This window comes from Acinonyx jubatus, chromosome E1, assembly GCF_027475565.1.
Source record: "Acinonyx jubatus isolate Ajub_Pintada_27869175 chromosome E1, VMU_Ajub_asm_v1.0, whole genome shotgun sequence".
NCBI classification, from domain to species: domain Eukaryota; kingdom Metazoa; phylum Chordata; class Mammalia; order Carnivora; family Felidae; genus Acinonyx; species Acinonyx jubatus.
Window position 1 is genome coordinate 1,650,533 of NC_069397.1, and position 16,892 is coordinate 1,667,424.

The 16,892-nt window shown below is 64.1% G+C and overlaps 1 protein-coding gene across 12 annotated transcripts in view; it reads right to left on the minus strand.

Annotated features, from left to right (window-relative positions):
* MINK1 (misshapen like kinase 1) overlaps positions 1–16,892 on the minus strand; it is a 42,304-nt gene that overhangs the window by 3,153 nt on the left and 22,259 nt on the right. For 2 of the 12 annotated variants that reach the window (XR_008294382.1, XM_053212653.1), the window contains exons 2-26: positions 12,530–12,595; positions 11,035–11,091; positions 10,828–10,953; positions 9,110–9,220; positions 8,651–8,741; positions 8,116–8,246; positions 7,835–7,889; positions 7,652–7,730; positions 7,027–7,202; positions 6,606–6,675; positions 6,079–6,292; positions 4,509–4,622; positions 3,970–4,056; positions 3,540–3,758; positions 3,204–3,377; positions 2,656–2,916; positions 2,139–2,224; positions 1,873–2,025; positions 1,628–1,737; positions 1,338–1,426; positions 1,114–1,137; positions 866–1,026; positions 544–688; positions 324–461; positions 57–165 (exon numbers count right to left, since the gene is read on the minus strand). Coding sequence is in view for 11 of the 12 variants with exons in the window: in XM_053212653.1 (XP_053068628.1) it covers positions 57–165; positions 324–461; positions 544–688; positions 866–1,026; positions 1,114–1,137; positions 1,338–1,426; positions 1,628–1,737; positions 1,873–2,025; positions 2,139–2,224; positions 2,656–2,916; positions 3,204–3,377; positions 3,540–3,758; positions 3,970–4,056; positions 4,509–4,622; positions 6,079–6,292; positions 6,606–6,675; positions 7,027–7,202; positions 7,652–7,730; positions 7,835–7,889; positions 8,116–8,246; positions 8,651–8,741; positions 9,110–9,220; positions 10,828–10,953; positions 11,035–11,091; positions 12,530–12,595 (3,046 nt within the window). In the remaining variant the exon portion in view is untranslated. The remainder of the gene's footprint in view (positions 1–56; positions 166–323; positions 462–543; positions 689–865; positions 1,027–1,113; positions 1,138–1,337; positions 1,427–1,627; positions 1,738–1,872; positions 2,026–2,138; positions 2,225–2,655; positions 2,917–3,203; positions 3,378–3,539; positions 3,759–3,969; positions 4,057–4,508; positions 4,623–6,078; positions 6,293–6,605; positions 6,676–7,026; positions 7,203–7,651; positions 7,731–7,834; positions 7,890–8,115; positions 8,247–8,650; positions 8,742–9,109; positions 9,221–10,827; positions 10,954–11,034; positions 11,092–12,529; positions 12,596–16,892) is intronic. The other 10 variants (XM_053212656.1, XM_053212655.1, XM_027047655.2 and 7 more) reach the window with 10 other exon arrangements.

Sequence of the window (16,892 nt, forward strand, 5' to 3'; positions counted from 1 at the left end):
AGGCCCACCTGTGCCCTTCACCAGGCCTCATGGCAAGTCTGTCCTCCTGTCCTCACCTGTGATGGGGATGGTATCCCCACTGCCTCCGGGCTGGTAGATCCCTAGGTCCACAAACATCGTGAACGAGCTCTTGCCAGGGGCCTTTACCAGCCCACGAGACTGGTACTGTGGGGGTGGGGCAGCAGTCAGGCAAACACCGGACACTCGGCCCCTGGGCCCCCCAGCCCCACCCCCACCCCCAGGTTGCCCAGCTCCGCCCCACCCCCTGCAGTGGCCGCAGCGCCCCTACCCACTGCCCCGTGGGTCTGCATCCGCCCACTTACGTCGCTGTCTCCCTCCTTGGATGGGGGGCTTTGACCTTTGCCGCTCTCAGTGGGCGAGTGGCTGGGCTGGACCACATCGGGCAGGTTTGTGTAGCCGTTGCTGTCTGCGTGCAGCAGGCTGCGCTCCTCCTCAGGAGTCTGCAGGGACAGAGAGAAGGGAGCCAGTGCCCGGCTGAGGACGGGGGAGAGCAGGAGGCGGGAAGGAGGGGGGCCCACTCACGCGCTGGACCACCATGGTGCCGCCCCCATAGGGGGTCTGGGTCCCCGCGATCTCCTCCACGTCATGGACCACCATGGTGCTGACGCTGTCTGTGTCTCCGTCGCTGCCATAGGAGAAAGAACGGCCATCAGTCCCCAGGTCCTGCCTGCCACGGGGTGGAGACAGAGGGGGACCGGCGGGTGCTTCGCACCGGCTCCTGGTGGACATGGCAGCGGGAGGCCGATGGGGACCCCGGAGCAGACCCCGTTGTCTAGATCAGCAGTGACGGCCAGGGTCCCCTAGGAAAAGGAGAACCCTGCCCTCCCCCAGAGCGCCCCCATACCGGGCCCCAGGGGTATCTCTGCTCCCCTCTGATGGCTCGCCATTGCTTTCTTCCTCGTCCTCGCTGCTTTCCACCTCCTCGCTGGAAGACGAGTAGTCCATGGCCTTCTTGGGAGGCCGCGGGGCCTCGTCCAGGGCCCGCTCCTTCAGGAGCACGAAGTCCTGCAGAGGGTGCCGCGTGAGGAGGGGAGGGGGGGGTTACAGGGGGTGCCAGAGGGGAGGGGCTCCCGAGCAGGCCTTCTCACTAACCTCGCCGATGGCACGCTTATAGCTCTGGGAGGGGCGGCGGGGGGAGAAGGACAGCCAGGAGGAAGCAGGAGAGAGGTGAAGAAAGGTCAGTAGCTGAGAAGTGCAGCCCGCAGCCCCTTGGCACGAGGGTTAAGGAAGGCCCCACCCCAGCACCTGGCTCCTGGGGGCTCCCGAGGCTCCCAGCCCCCACCCAGGAGACGTCAGGGCCGCAGCTGCGGACTTACTGCGGGCCGGCCCGGCCGGGAGCGGTGGTCATCAGGCTTGGCTTTGTTCCCAGGGGAGAGCACTGGGGAGCCATCCAGCTTGGAGGAGGCTGCGTGGGGCAGAGCGGGAGGAGGAAGGTCACGGACACCTGGTCATTCGGGGCGGACCCCAGAGCTCAGCCAGGCTCCACATCCAGCCGGGCCCAGCCTGGCGCCCAAGGGTGTCCTGCCTAAAGTTGCCTATGGCAGAGGATCCCTATGACAGAGACTGGGTCCCGCCGCGGAGGAGGCTGCCCAGGCTGGCGCCATACCTCCCACGCGGTTCCGCTCTAGCGAGCCAGCCTGGGGCAGGTGCCCGTGCGAGGGGAGGGCACCTTCCGAGCGTTCCCAGCCAGGGTCGCTCCTCCTGAGGTCGGGGTTACTGTGGGGAAGGCAGAGACAGGTCAGGAAGATAGGTGTCCCCCTGAGCGCTGAGCTGCACAGCACAGGGAGCCACCACCAGGGGGGGAAGCAGGTGGCAGGAGCGAGTTGAGGAGGGGACAGACAACTCCATTACCTACAGGCGTTGGGCGGACCAGGGGGCTGAGCGGGGGGCCCCGGAGGCTTGGGGGAGCCCCGCTCGGCCCGCCTTTGCAGATAGATTTGCCAGGCGGAGTTGCTGCGAGGTCTGTGGAGGGAGCACAGGGGTGCCGGGGGCGGGGCGGGGGCGCTGAGGTGACGGGGTGGGGGCCTGCCCGCCCCGAGGCAGGTAACCTGGTAGACTCCCCTCTGCACAGCCCGCCCCACGCCCCGGGCCACCACGCGACTGCCCCCGGGTGCTACCTGGCACGGACGGCCTGAGCCGGCCGGGCCCCTCCGGCCCCACTGGTGTTAAGGGCAGTGGCGATGGACGAGGTCCTCTGAGGCACCTGAGGAGGGCGGGGCGGGGCGGGGAGGGGGTCAGTGTGCTCGGTGCCAGCGCCGGACCAGAAGCTCCTCAAGCGTGCGGCCTCATTTAGGCCCCCGGTGGGTACACTACCCGCTTCGCACGGACAGGCAAACTGAGGCTAGGGGAGCTGAGGACTTTGTCCAGCCATGGAGCAGGGACTCCACCCCAGGAAACCAGCCCCTAGAGCTCCCCTGGCACCCTGGGCATTCTCCCCTCCTCTCAATCATCCCTGGGGGCAGGGACACAGCCCCGTGCGGGCCTCCCGCCCTTCTGCCAGCAGTGGCAGCCAGCCCTCCTCCTCCCTTCCAGCCCTGAGTGCCTCTCCATCTCGCCCGCTCCCCACCACTCGCCACCCTTTCCCTCCCAGGCTGTTTGTCTCCCGTTTCCCCGGCCCCGCGGCCCCACCCGTACCTTGGGTGGGGTCTCAGTGTCCGGCCGGACCCAGGATGGGGGGTTCGGGCTGGGGCCAGGCCCTTCCGAGGTGGGATCTGAATTCTGGCGGATGACCGCTCCTCGGGTGCCGGGCGCGGCAGTGGGTGTGGGGACGGCAGGGTCGGGCTCGTGGGAGGCCGGGAAGGCAGCCAGGTTTCGGGTGGGCTGGTCCTGCAGGGACTGGGATCGGGGTACGGGCGCTGCATATGGCTTCAGTGGGACCCGGTGTGCCACCAGGCTCTGCAGGGAAAGACCAGGGAGGGTGGGCTGCCCGCTCTGAGGCACGTCCCCACCTGGGGGGGGGGGTGCCTGGGCCGGGAGGAAGGAGCAAGGAAAGCCTCGGGCTTCCGAGTGTCCACTGCAGGAGACGTGCTCCTGAAGGCCGAGAACAGCCAGGACGGGGCACGCAGCGCCCCCACGGTCCCTGGCTGAGGGTGCGCGCGCTCGCGTGCAGACATATACACGTGACACAGCTGTGCGGAGCGAGGCTCCTGCGTGTGTCATCGCGGGAACGGGGACAGACTCACCTTGTGCGGTCCCTCCTGGGGCTCCACCGGCCTCTGCATAGGAGGAGTTTGGGAAAGGGGGCCCGCGGGCCCAGGGGAGGCCTGGGGAACGGGGGTCTCGGGCCCTGCGCCGCCGGGCTTGGTTTTGGCCAGGGGAGAGTTCTGCTGCTTATTCATCCTCGTTCTCTCTTCCACCTGCGGTGGGAAAGGGCTTGCATCCCCCCCTTCTCAAACCACAGGTACCGCCCCCCCCCCCCCGCCCGCCCCCAGACCCCACCCGCGCCAGGCGCCCCGTTCCCCTTTCCGGTGCCCGCCGCGTGCAAGGTCTCGGTCTCGGCGGTCGGGGGCCACGGGTACCTCGCGCGCCCAGGCGGGCTTGTCCGCGGGACCGACGCCCCGGCCGTAGTGATACAGCGGCTTCCGGTCTGTGGGCGGGGCCTGCTGCTGCTGCTGCTTCTGCAGCTGCTGCTGCTGCTGCTGCTGCTGCAGGGACTTGAGGTAGGCGTGCTCCTGCTGCAGCTGCCTCTGCAGGCGCTCGGACTGCCGCTGCTCCTCCAGCTGCTTCCGCTTGTACTCCTGGGCCCAAGGGTAGGGACGGCGGCTCAGCGCGGGGCGGCCCCACGAGGGCGCGGGCGAGCCCCTGCCCTCCTCCGGCCGCTCCGGGGGGGAACGGGCGTCTTCCCCCCGGCGCTTGGCGGGGTCCCCTCCCCGGAAGCGCCGCCGCCCCCGCTCCGGCTCGGGAGCTTTGAGTCCGCATCTTCCCCGAGGAAGCCGGGGACCCCGTTACCAGCAGCAGGGCCTGTTCCTGGAGCAGCTGTTGCTGAAGGATCTCGAGCTGTCGCTGCTCCTCCTCTAGCCTGTGACGAATATATTCCTGGGGGGGACGGGGTGGGAGGGCAAAGGGCAGGGGGAGAGGAGGAAAAGGCAAGGGGGTGGGGGGCGGCGGCGGCGGCGGCGTGGGAAGGCGGGATCGGTGGGGTGAGGATGAAGAGGAAAGCGGGGAGAATCAGAGAGAGGACAGACGGGGTTGGGGGGAGGCAATGAGGAGGAGGCGGGTGTGCAGGGCCCCGCGAGCGGCGGTGCAGGGGTGAGGCCGCGAGGATGGGGCGAAAAGATGGGGAATGAAGGCACAGAGACAGGAAGAGGGCAGGGAGCCGGGGTGCGGGTCGAAGGGTGGGAGAAAACAGAGAGAGAGAGTGAAGCTGGAAAAGATAGGGGGAACCTGGGGGGTCGGGAAAGAAGCGGAGAGGTGTCGGGTGCAGGGAGGCAGGCGGCGGGCGCAGGGGGAGGCGAGGGAGGGCCGGGTGTTTGCGGCGGGCGCTGTACCTGCTCGCGCTCCGCCTGCCGCCGCTCCTCCTCCCGTCGCAGCGCCTGCATGTCCTCCAGCCGCCGCTCCTCCTTCTCCTGCAGCTTCCGCTGCTCCCGCTCCCGCCGCTGTTGCTGTGAGGGGGGAAGGGGTGGTCTGCGGGTCTGCCCCCGAACTCGGCAGGGCCCGAAGGGGGATCGGGTCCCCTGCCGGAGCGGAGACGCCCACTGGACGGCGCGGGCAGAACCTGCCCCTCGGGACACTGGTGGTGAAAGGCGGCGGCCCCCACCTGCTTCCGCAAGCCCGCCGGCCCCAGAGCCCCGGGGGGGGGGGGGGCGGGTTCGGCTCAGGAAAAACCGCTGGGCGAGGCGGCCGCGCCAGGGACGTGCAGGCTGTGCGTGCCTGCTGCCCACGGTGGGCCACCTAGGAGGACACCTGTCAGCTCCTCCCGCAAGCAAGCGGGCGACGGCGCAGTGACGGCCGCTGGCCACAAGAGGGCGGCAGGCGCGCACAGGCGCGGCGGCGTCCAGGCCCGGCCGCCCCAACCGGAGCGGAGCACGGCCCCCGAGGAGCAGCAGCTCCGGGGACACTCTAGCCCTCCGCTGCCGCCAGCAGCCTTTACCACTCCGGGAATCTGTGCGCGGCGCCAGGCTTTCCCACAGGGTGTCCTTGGTTCGGGGGAAGCAGGGGCCGCTTCGGGAAGTCGGACCCGGAGCGTGGGATGCTTCCGTCTATACCATCACTTAGATGATTTTTGTGTGAAGTCTGGCTCTCCGTACACCTTAACACCATGGAACGTTTCAGCCCAAATCCCATCATTTGGGCAATTTTTAAACCAACCTAGACCTCCTTCCTCACCATGACCCTCCTGCAGAGGAAATACATTTGAGCACAGATGTATACAAATACATGCTTTTTAAATTGGTGAGAAGAAAGCCCTGCATCTATCTAAAAGGAAGCTTTATTGGGGCGCCTGGGTGGCTCAGTCGGTTAAGAGTCTGACTCTTGTTTCAGCTCCGGTCATGATCTCACGGTGTGTGAGTTCGAGCCCTGCATCGGGGCTCTGTGCTGACAGCTCAGAGCCTGCTTGGGATTCTCTCTCTCCCTCTTTCTCCCTCCCCTCCCCCACTCTCTGTCTCTAAAATAAATAAATAAAACTTAAAAAAAACTAAAAGGAAGATTATTGATGAAAAGGTATCCCCCCTTCCCCCCCATCCACCTCCAATGGATGGATGGGCTATTTTCCAGCAAATCTCAGCCCCAAAACCCAAAGTAAAAGGAGGGTCCCTAAAAGGAGCTTCCTGCTCAGGGAGCACAGCTGCTTGTGGGCCAGATGCCCGGGGCCCTGCAGTGCGCAGACACTGGGGGGACCTCGGGGCGGGGGGGGGGGGGGGGGACGGGCGGCGGCACCAGGACAGACATCCTGAGAGGCTGGCTCCTGGGGGCCGCTGACGCCACCCACACAGGGCCGGCCGGGCCTCTGACCCCGCAAGGCACCTTCCCGCAGAGACCTGCAGGCCAGGGGCTGGGCCGCGAGGGGAACTAGTTCCGGGGCGGGGGTAGAAGGGCGAGCCCGGTGTGCAGCCCCACCTCCTCCACGCGCCGCCGCTCCTCCTTCTGCTCCTCGATGCGCCGCTGGCGCTGGTGCAGGAGATGCTTGATGTGCGCCTCGGGGTCCCGCTGCTGCTGCTGCTGCTGCTGCTGCTGCTGCTGCTTCAGAGCCTCCGAGTTGCTCTTATTCTCCTGCTGGAGCCGGAGAAACTCCCGGCGCAGGGTGGACTCCCCGGGCACGTTCATGATGGAGCTGGGGGGCAGGGCAGCCCGGCCGGCACTGGGGTCAGAGCCCGGCCACCGTTCTTGTCCCCGTGGGAGTCTCCGGCCACGGCCAGGGGATGGGACGCGTGCCCACCTGCCTGCCCACGGGGGCCCTGCCGCCCGGATCCCCAGCCTACGGCCCCCAGTTGACCCCTGCCCCAACCTCCCGCTCACTCCCTCCGCCCATCCCACACTCAGGGGTGTCCCACGGCCTCTGCCTCTCTGGCCCACCACCCCACACCAAGGGTCCCCACGTCGGGGGCACTGCTGCCCTCCGACGGGGGTGGGGGGTGGTGGCCCACCTCGGCTCCCCCTCCTCTCCATGGCTGTCGTCTTCCTCCTCGCTGCCACTGTACTCATACTCCGTCTCCTCTGCAGGGGGAGGTCACCGCTGTTTCTTTAGCCAGCGTCCCAGATCCCACCCAGGTCTAGGGAAACCTTCGATGGGGATGACCAACACCTGCCGTGTGGAGCTTGGGCCCAGACCCCGCCGGGGGCGGGACGCGGCAGACCGCACACGCGCACTTACGCACGTGCTTCTGCAAGGCTGTAAAAGGGTGGCCCTCCCTGGGAAGGTTGCCTGGGATCAGCAGTCGAAGAAGAAAAACCCCACTGGGACTGGAAGTTTGGGAAGGCGGTCTCCGCGGGAAGGAGGAGCCAGGTGGGGGTGCGTCCTGAGACCCGAGACCCAACACTTGGTGCCTCTCTCGCTCGCCCACTGACCCTTCTCGCCTCGCTTCTTGCGGGAGCGGTCGATGTGGTCCTTGAGCTGGATGCGGACCTGGCGCTCTGTGGGCTGGTCACGGATGAAGGGGAACTTGAGCAGCTGTTCCGTGGGTGGGCGGCTCAGGTAGGTTTTGATGAGACACGTGTCGATGAAGTCGATGAACTTCTTAGACCTGGAAATGAAAGGTGCTCACACTGGGAGGGCCCTCTTGGCAGGGGGAGATCACAAGCAGAAGAGGGAAATCCGTCATCCAAAAGCCCCCTCGACTTCTGTCTTATCCACGTCCCGACCCTGGGCCCTGGCCCTGCCCCTCTGTGGTGCACACCCACACCTGGACACAGGGGATAAGGTGGCAGGGGACACGGTGGGTAAGGCTAGTGAGAGAGGCAGGGAGTAAAAGTAGTGGAGGACAGAGGGGATAAGGGGGTGGGGGCGCAGGGGGGTAAGGCTAGTGGAGGATGCAAAGGGCAAGGCTAGCAGAGGACACAAGATAAGGCAGCAGGGGACGCAGGGGTAAGGCTAGTTGGGGATTCTGGGGGTAAGGAGGTGCTGGGTGGAGGTGGTGGTGGGGCTTTGTCCAGAGGCCCTCCTTCCCTGACACGCAAACCCCCAGAGACCTACCATTTCTTGGACTTGAGTCTGGGGGGTGGGTTCCGTGGGATGAGGAAGAGGGCTCGCATGGGGTGCATGTCACACAGAGCTGGCACACGGGAGGAACACCATCAGTCCCTCACGCAGCCATGCCAAGAGCTGGAAGGAGCCCTTCCTACCACCCCTCCCTGCGCGCCCAGACGCCACACTTACGGGGGGCTCCCTCTGCCATCTCGATGGCTGTGATTCCTAGAGACCAGATGTCACTCTACAGAGGGACAGAAGAAGGGACAGGAGCATGTTCCAGACAAGCCTCTTCAGGGCCACGTCTGGGTCCCCACCCCTTCCCCAGGCCAGTCTCCAGCCTGCCCACCCCTCACCACCTACATACCATTACAGCTCGTGTTGTCTCCCTGACCGACTTTTGGTCTCCCCACCACCCCCTCTCGCTTCCTGCCCTTGGCAGTCTCCGTGCACCCCACTCTGCTCTGTACCCTGTAATCGTAGGTGGCATCAGGGTTCTCGTCACAGGCGATGACCTCCGGGGCCATCCAGTAGGGGGTCCCGATGAAAGTGTTCCGCCTGCCCACAGTACGGTCCAGCTGGGCACTCACCCCAAAATCCACTGGGAAGACATGGAGGGCGGGGTCACGACGGAGGGCCATGCCTGCTCCCCTTGCCCTGGGCCGTGTGCGCCCCAGGGCACCCAGACGTTCTCTGGCCCTTCCGCCCCATCAACGTCTCGTCTTGAAGAGCCTGACCTAATCTCCGTGTTGTGGCAAGACACCCACGTGAAAAGGCCAAGGGACAGGCAGGAGGGGCTGGGATCCCCCGTCTCCCCAGGAGACCTATACAGCACCTGTGACATATGGGTGGCGGGGCCTCTTGGGGGAGATGAGGAAGGGCAGGAGAGAGACTCCCAGCCTGCAGGTGGTTAGACCTGAGCCATCAGAGGAACTAGAGGGGCCTCCCCTTCTGTCCTGGAGGTCTGTCCCGGGGCCCCATTCACCTCAGGAGGGAGCGACCTACCCAGCTTGACCTCGGCGTTCTCTGTCAGCAGCACGTTCTGCCCCTTGATGTCTCGATGGATCACCTTGTGGGCGTGGAGATGGGCTAGGCCCTGGGGCGGGACAGTGGGGAAGTGAGCCTCGGTGCTGGAGGACGCGTACGAGAGCCAAGGAGCGGGGCAGGCACCAGCATGCACAGGGCCGGGTGGAAGGCGCAGCCCCCGCCACCCAGGAGCCCAAGCGCAGGCTGGGTTTTCACGGGGAGCATCCTCAGAGTGGTGGCCCCCGAGAGTTCCTGGCAGCCGCAGGGCCACCGGCAAAGGGGCAGGCTTGTCCCCCCGGCCGCCTGAGATCACGCCAAAGCTGGGGCCCTGTCCATCCCTGTCCCCCTCGGCCACCGCTGCTCGGAAAGGATGCCACTGCGGGGCCTCCCGTGCAGGGAAGGCCCGGGTGTGGGCAGAAGTGCCAGCTGGGGCCTCACCCGGAGGATCTCCCGGCAGATGTAGGCGATACAGTCCTCCTTCAGGGCGTTCCCTTTTGTGTTCTTCACCAGGTCTGTCACGGAGCCAGCGCCGCAGAACTCCATCACCAGCTACGGCCCAGGAGCGCCGGAGGGAAAAGCATCGGTCAGGCAAGGCGTCCCCCTGCCGGCCTCCCGGGGGGAGGACCCCAGGGCCCCAGCCGATGTGAGCCGCAGAGCAGGGGTGTGAGACTGCTCACAGAGGCCACAGGCTCCCCGAGGTTAGGAGAGGAAAAGGCAACACCAGGGGAAAGACAGGCCGGGCAGGGCGGAGGGAGACAGGCTGGGTCCCAAGTAGGAGCCCAAGGAACCGGGGACGCGTCACACAAAATGACGCGCACGTGCGTGTTTTCCTTGAGGAGCGCCCAATGTTTGCACCAGGCCCCCGCTGGGACCCATAAGCCCCAAACTAGAACTCCCTGGCGTGGAGGTTGGCAACCTTGGCCATGGAGCTGATAATTTACATTTTTAAATGGTTAAAGAAAAAACATCGTGAAAGGAAGCATACAAAATTCAAAGTTTAGTATCCTAAATAAAGGCTTCTGGGAATACAGCGACATTCCTGTTCCCATTCGTTTATGCACTGCCTGTGGCTGCCTTCCCAGTTCAGCGGCCGGGCTGAGTGGCTGGGACGGAGACCGTATGATGCGCAGAGCCCCAAACATCTGCTCTCCGGCCCTTCACAGAGTCGGCCACAGCCTGACCCAGGGACACGCCAGGGGCTAAGGACCAGCGACTCTCCAGGTCCACCAGAGACGGAGCGGTGCGGGGGGGAACCTGGTGAGACTCCAGCACAGAGGCAGGGGCCAAACCGGTCCCCTGGGGACTCGGACGCCTGTTCAAGTGCTTCCCTGCACGTCTTCCAAAAGCCACGTGCAGCGCAGGAGGAGGCTGGTCGGACATATACACGTGCAAGTGCGAGAAAGGTCACTCGCGTGCCTAGCGCCCGGGCCTGGGCCTCGCCCTCTACCAAGCTCAGGGGAGCGGGCTGGGAGGGGGAAGGACGGCGTCCATCGCGCCCGGAAGGGAGCGCCCAGCCCAGCGCCCCCAGTCCTCCGTGACGTCACAGGAAGTGTTGCTCACCTCGCTCTGTGTGCACAGTCTGTGTGAGTGTCTCTAAAAAGACTAAGTGCCTTGGAAGCAGGGACCGTGACTCGCGTCTCTCCGTGCAGGGTACACAGAAGGTGCTCCATAAGTACTTGTCTGGCAACTGGTGGGAGGGGGGACCTAGCACCAGCTTTAAGCTCCCCACGGCCGCCACCAGGCTCCCTGGCGCTCTCCCCTAGGGGCCGGGCTGGGCAGCAGAAAGGGTGAGGCCGGGAAGAGGCCCGGGCTGGGGAGGGCAACGACTCTCAGGGATGTTCTGGGCCAGGAGGGAACACGGGGGAGGCCCAAAGGGGCCTCAGCAAGCTCCGGGCGGATTAATCACCCAGGAGGGCCTGAACTGCTGGAAGCACAGGCGTCTGGGGCTGCTGCTCTCGCGGGGGGCGGGGTACCAGGGCAGGACGGACGGGCGCACCTGCTCTCCCAGCCCCCGCTTGTTGCCACCTAGTAAGCACGTGCCGCACACAGGGCGCGGTGCCGGTCAGGACAGAAGTGTGGGCAAACCCCAGGACGCTGCCCCCCAGACACGCAGTGGACGAGAGGCGGCAACAGGCGAGGCACCACGCGCATCTCACCCAGAGCTGGTCGTCGTTTCCGGGGGGGCTCTTCTTTATGAAGGCCCCGTAGTAGGTGGCGATGTTGCGGTGGTGAGAGTACTTCTTTAGCATGTTGATCTCCTGCTTGATCTCCTCCTCCTCGTCCTGTAAGTGGGAGGGGGTCAGCCCGTGAGCCCCCAGCCCTTCCCTGCGCCCCCACTCTCCCTGGGCCCCCACCGCCCCTACCTCCGTGACGTCCATGACCTTGATGGCAGCCAGCTGCCCAGTCTTGACGTGCCGACCCTGCGGGACAGAGAGCCAGGAGCGGAGGGTGTGGGTCTACATCCAGGGAGGGCTGGATTCTGGGAGAGGCCACACCTTTTGGCTGTTTTCTGTCTTAGGCAGTGTCCCTGTGGTACCGGACCCCTTCACTTATGGGTCGGCCACAGGGGCAGACAGGGCTCCAAGGACAAAAAGCACTACGCTGGGTAGAGATCCAGGGTCTCCCGCCTGCAACAGCTGAGGGAGGAGAGTGGGATTCACCTATGCTTTGCTGTGGCCTCCCCGGCGTGGATTTGCCACAGTCTGAAGGATAGAGCAGTGAGGCAGAGATCCTCTCCTCCCTGGGAGGGGGCTGGAGGGGGCTGGAGGGGGCTGGAGGGGGCTGAACGAGGGCTCTGCCTCTCTGGCAACTTCTATGCAGGACAAAAGCACCTGGTTTCCCACCCCGCCCCCTCTGCCCAGGAAGCCTTCCCCAGAATCTCCCCTACTCTGTTTTTCGTAGTACTGACAGGGAAGAATAAAGACAGAGCTGAGATCGGAGGGAATCTCGGGGAAACAGAGAAGACTGGCTGACGTGCGTCGACGCGCCATCACCAGTGCGAGTGGGAAAGTAACTTCTAGAGCGTGTCCCTGCCATTCCCCCTCCCCCCAGCCTTCTGACGTTCCTAGCAGAAGCCTTGGACAGGAAGGTCCAAGCCCTCCCAGGGAAGGGCAGGGTCGGGGGAGGCAGCCCCTTGTGGGGACGGACATGGGTATGGCCAGCCCATGGATTATCTTTATCCTCAGCAGTCATTTGAGACCCCAAGCCCAGAGAGGCAACGACCAGGCAAGAGATGGGTGAACCGGGGATGCCTTTTCCCCAAAGCTTACAGGGTGGTCCCCGTGACCCCTGCGACACGGGGACGTGTGAACGGGCTCAGCTCCGTGGCGGGGCCTGTGCCCTCGGGGCCTCCAGCTCTGGGGCAGCACCCTCCCTGGACTCATCTGCCGGGCGGGCAGTCCCCCCCCCTCCAAGGGTGCCGCCAGGCTAACGCTACAAGCAGCCGGTGGGGAGATGCTACTTTGTGTGGGGGAGAGGGGTGGCGGCTTCGGGAGCTCAGGCACACCACTTCCGCCCAGGAGGCCCCGGAGCTCCACCAACTGCAAGGCTGGGTCTCCCTGCGGCCTTGGGAGGAGCCAACCTACAGCCTCGCTGAGTCCCCAGGGGAGCGCCCCGGCCCGCGTCCCTGTCCACACCCACCCGGTACCAGGCCTGCTCCCGCAGCACCCAGCACGTCTGCGCTCACCACACAGGCCAGCGAAAACAGCCCCCCTCCTGGGCTTCCCTCCCCCATCATTGTTACCCTCTCTCCCCGCGCCCCCTCCCCCCCACCCAGATCCCCAGACCTATGGTCCACTTCTGTCACCCTCCCAAAAGGGCCCCGCGGACGACGGGCACCCTCCCACACGTGAGTCTCACCTTGTACACCTGCCCGTAAGTTCCATTGCCCACAACCTCCACCAGTTCAAAGATTCCAGCGGGGTCCTGCAGGGAGGGGGACGAGAGGGGGAGAAGGAGGAAGCGTCAGGGCCTCAGAACAGGACTATGAGCCAGAGCGGGGAAGAAGGATCCAGTGGGAAGAGGGCACCCTGGTATACTACGAAGGGCCTCAGGGGAACCCCCATGGCCAGCTGCGCTTTTCCCGGGCTGGTTCAGAGTTCACGTTCTAGAGGAAAAGTCAGAAGAAGGTGAGAGAAAATGGACGTTGGGGACCAGGTGGCTTTCCAGACGTGCTCCTGACTTCACGCTCAGTGACACGCTGAGTCTGTGGCCTCACGTGCGAAGCGGGGGCGCCCGAGGACGCGCCCCCAGAGCTGGGGTCAATTTGAAGTGAGGCGACGCCCATAAAAAGCCTGAGCCCCTGCCTGGCACGGAGCACGTGTGCAATGGGAGTTAATCGGCACTGTTATTTCATTTTGTAGAAGCAGGGACGGGGAAAGCCAGCGGGGGGCCGGCTTCGAGAGCCTCCCTCCTGGGTCCCTGTCCCTCTTCTTCCCGGTCCTGAGACCCAGGGCTTCCGGGCCGGGGCTGGGGGCACTCTCGGGGAGAGCAGGTGACAGCGAGAGGGCCTCCGGGAGGGGCGGTGGGGACGCGGCACTCTCAGTCCCCGCTTTCCGGAGCCAGCGGTGCCAGGAGAGGCACGGGGCTCAGACAAAGCCTCCGCAGAGGCTCACGGCCCGCGGGACTCGATTCGGAGCGGGAGGCTGGGCGCGCCAGCCCGAGGGGCCCCACACGTCACGAGAAGAGCCGGGCCGGGGCCTCTGTGCCGACAACCTGAAAAGGATACGACCCGAAACCCCTTTCGCCCCGACTCTGAAAACCAAGCTAGGATTTCTGGAAAACCAAACGCAAGAGCCCCTCACCCTGGGTCCACCGCCATCAGCCGGGAGACACCAGCCCGAGGCCTCCGCAGAGCATCCACACCGACCTCCCTGGTCACAGCGTGCGCCACCGTGTCCCGGAGCCGGAAGAAAGGGAAGCGGCGAGCGCAGCGCGGGGCCGACGGCCCATCCCGACCGCTCGGGTCGTCCGCGGGGCAGGGCCGCCCCTCCTCTCGGGGCCGCGCTGACCGGCCCGGGATGTCGTGGCTCTGTGTGGCCGAAACCAAAACCACACCAACAAGGCAACCTTGACCGGGTCTCAAACAAACAGCGGGCCCACAGGAGAGGGACGAGCTGTCTCCGTGGGGGGACCAGCGCCAGGTCTGTCTGAACCGAGACGTGCGAGGAGACCGGGCCCTGTTCTCTCGAGCGCCCGCAGCTCCACGCTCGGGCAGGGGGCCCCGCAGCCCCCAGGACGGGCTCACCCGCGCTGGCGCCTCCGACCTCTGCCTGTGGGCAGGTCCCCGCTTCCGACACGGACGGAGACAGCAAGAGGGGTGCTCCTCAGCCAATGGGAAGCACGATGCCCCCACGAGTCCGACCACTGCACCGCGAGCACCTCAAACCGGCACAGACAGATCTCATCTCGGACCCGACCCGCCTCCTCCTCACGTGTGTGGGAGACACAGGGGTATGAAAGCCATCCTTGAGGTCAGACACAGTGGCCGGGTTTGCGGTTCCAAGCCCGTTTCCTGACCCACAAACCAGGACGGCCGCACCTGCTGGGAAGGGTCGCTCCGAGAATCAGGTCGAGACCAGGCATGTGACACACAGTCACGGTGCCCGACACCTTGCACGGAACATGCTCGGGAGGCTGTCCCTTCTCCGCCTGTCAACAGCGGCACCGTTTTCCACACCGGTCACCCTGTCCTTCCTCCCCTCCTCTCAGTCCCGCCCCGGCCCCGGGCTCCTGCCTCCCGGTCCCCCCCAGCTCCCGGAACAGAGTCCCGACACCTCCATGCCGGTTGCGTTGCCCCCATCGGTAGCCAGCCGGTGCATAATTTCCGAGGCTGGGTCTGTGCCCGCCCTGGGCCGGGCTGGGCCCTGAGCAGGGAGGTCTGTAAGGCAGCTGTCCCTTGCTTCTCTCACCTGTTAAACGTTTACCGAGCACAGATAATCCAGGGTGGCGACCCCCCAGCGGACACAACGGGAGCCCAACACACAAGAAGCACAGAGGGTCCCCGATGGACCCGCAGTCGACAGGCCAAGTGCCCCGAGGCAGCGGTGTGGATTTTATGCCAGAAGAACACTGTGGGCTGTCCAGGCTTCGAGAAGCTTCCAGTGGAGTGGAGGCTCCTGCAGAGCAACCTTCCAGGAGGACGCGGGCACTGACCGGTTCGGGGCGTCGGACTGGGAAAAGGTCCCTCTCACAGCCTCAGGGACAGCCATCAGTCAGGCCTGGCACGTCCCACAGGCTCCTGGAGGAGACCACACTGGGTGGAGTGGACAGGAAGGAGGAACAGAGGAGCTGAGGCTGGCCCCTGAGGAACAGTTGTGCATCCCCACGGGGATAGCAGGACAGCCTGAGGGGAGCACGCCTGGGGGGAGCACCAGGAACATCTGTGTGGCCAGAGGGGCTGCGGGTGAGGGGCAGCGGAGCCCAGGGGCACAGCAGCCCCTGGGGAAGCCTGACCAAGAGGAAGGGATCAGGTGACAGGCAGCAGGGCCGACAAATGGTTGTGGAGACAGGAAGGTGCCTCATGACCGCGCAGGAAGAAGACAGAGAGACAGGGGACCGATGAGGCGCGCTGGATGGGTCTCTTGGGGCCCGTGAGGGCGTGTGTGTCCGTATACATCCCACCTTGTGTAGACGGCACGCCCCACGGGCTTACAGTGGTGATGCCGCACAAGTCTGGCTTCTCCCCGACGCACACACCCGAGGATTCAGAAGGCCCAGTTCAAATGGGATTCCTGCACTGATCTGGCCTCACACGCGGGCCCTTGGAACGTGCCTTGTCCGCGTGCTCAGTCACTCTCTTCGCTGGGGATCCGGAGGACCCTCCGGAGGAGGTGCTCTGCTCCTGGGGAGCACCAGCCAGTCCCGGCCCCTGCATGCAGGCCCAGCCCCATGACGACACTGCTGGAGGCCTCCTCCAGCTCTTCCTCTCGGTGCTCACACTCAGGGTGGGGGCCCGGATAGGGAGGAGAAGCTGGGGAAGAGAGGCCTACACAGGGTGTCCGGGGTGCGGGCTCTCAGACCTCAAGGTACAGGAGAATCACTCGGGAACGGACTCCTAGGATCTGGCTCCAGGGGCTCTGGTTTAGCACACAGGCTTGGGGGGAGGAGCAGAATCTATACATTTAATAGATGCCTGCCCCCCCCCCCCTCCCGGCGGTTCTAACACACTCCGAGAAGCTGCACCTCAGGGAGGTACTGGCAGGGGATGGGGTGTGGGGTCCCCGGTAGCAGTAGGTCTGCGTGACCTCGGGCGGCAGCGCGGGCAGCATCTCTGTGCCACGAACTGATGAACGACTGCCCTCCCGTGATGGCCCCTCAGCCCCTCCGTCCTCACACCAGCCCTGCCTACAAATGACCTTTTCCTGTCAGCCAAGCCAAATCCCGCTGTTTTCAGGAAGTCCTCCCTGAAAGTCTTCCCAAGCTATCCCACCCATGAATTCCGACTTCGACGTCACGGTGGAGACGGTGAGATTTAAGTTTCTCAAGAACAGGACTAAGGGGACGTGCATTTTTAGAAAATAATCTGAGAGTAAGACGAGGTTGTCAACTCTTGCCATTTCTATTCAATGTTACGCTGGTGGTTCTAGCCAGGGTGATTAGGAAAGAAGAAATAAAAGGCACCCAGGTTGGAAAAGAAGAAGGGAAACTCTGTGTGTGCAGATGACATAATCAAGGATGCAGAAAATTCTAAGGAATCTACTAAAAATCTATTAGAACTAATCAATGAATTCAGCAAGGTTGCAGGATGTAAGACTAATAAACAAAAACCAACTGTATTTCTACGTGCTACAACGAATAACCCAAAAATGAAATTAAGAAATCAACTCCATTCATACCAGCATCCAGAAGAATACATTTAGCCAAAGTGTCAGACACGTGCACTGAAAACTATAAACATTGTTGGAATAAGTTAAAGACTTACGTAAACAGGAAGATTTCCCATGTTCATGGATCAGAATGCTTAATATTGTTAGTATCTATAGATTCAATGCACTTCTATCAAAATTCCAGTGGGCATTTTTGCAGAAACTGACCAGCTTATCCTAAAAATCCTATGGAAATGCAAGGGATCCAGAAGACACAAACAATCTTGAAAAAGAACAAAGTTGGAAGACTCACACTTCCCGATTTCAAAACTGACTACATGGAACAGTGATAAAGACAGTGTGGTACTGGCATAACGATGGACATACAGATCAATGGACTGGAACTAAAGAATCCA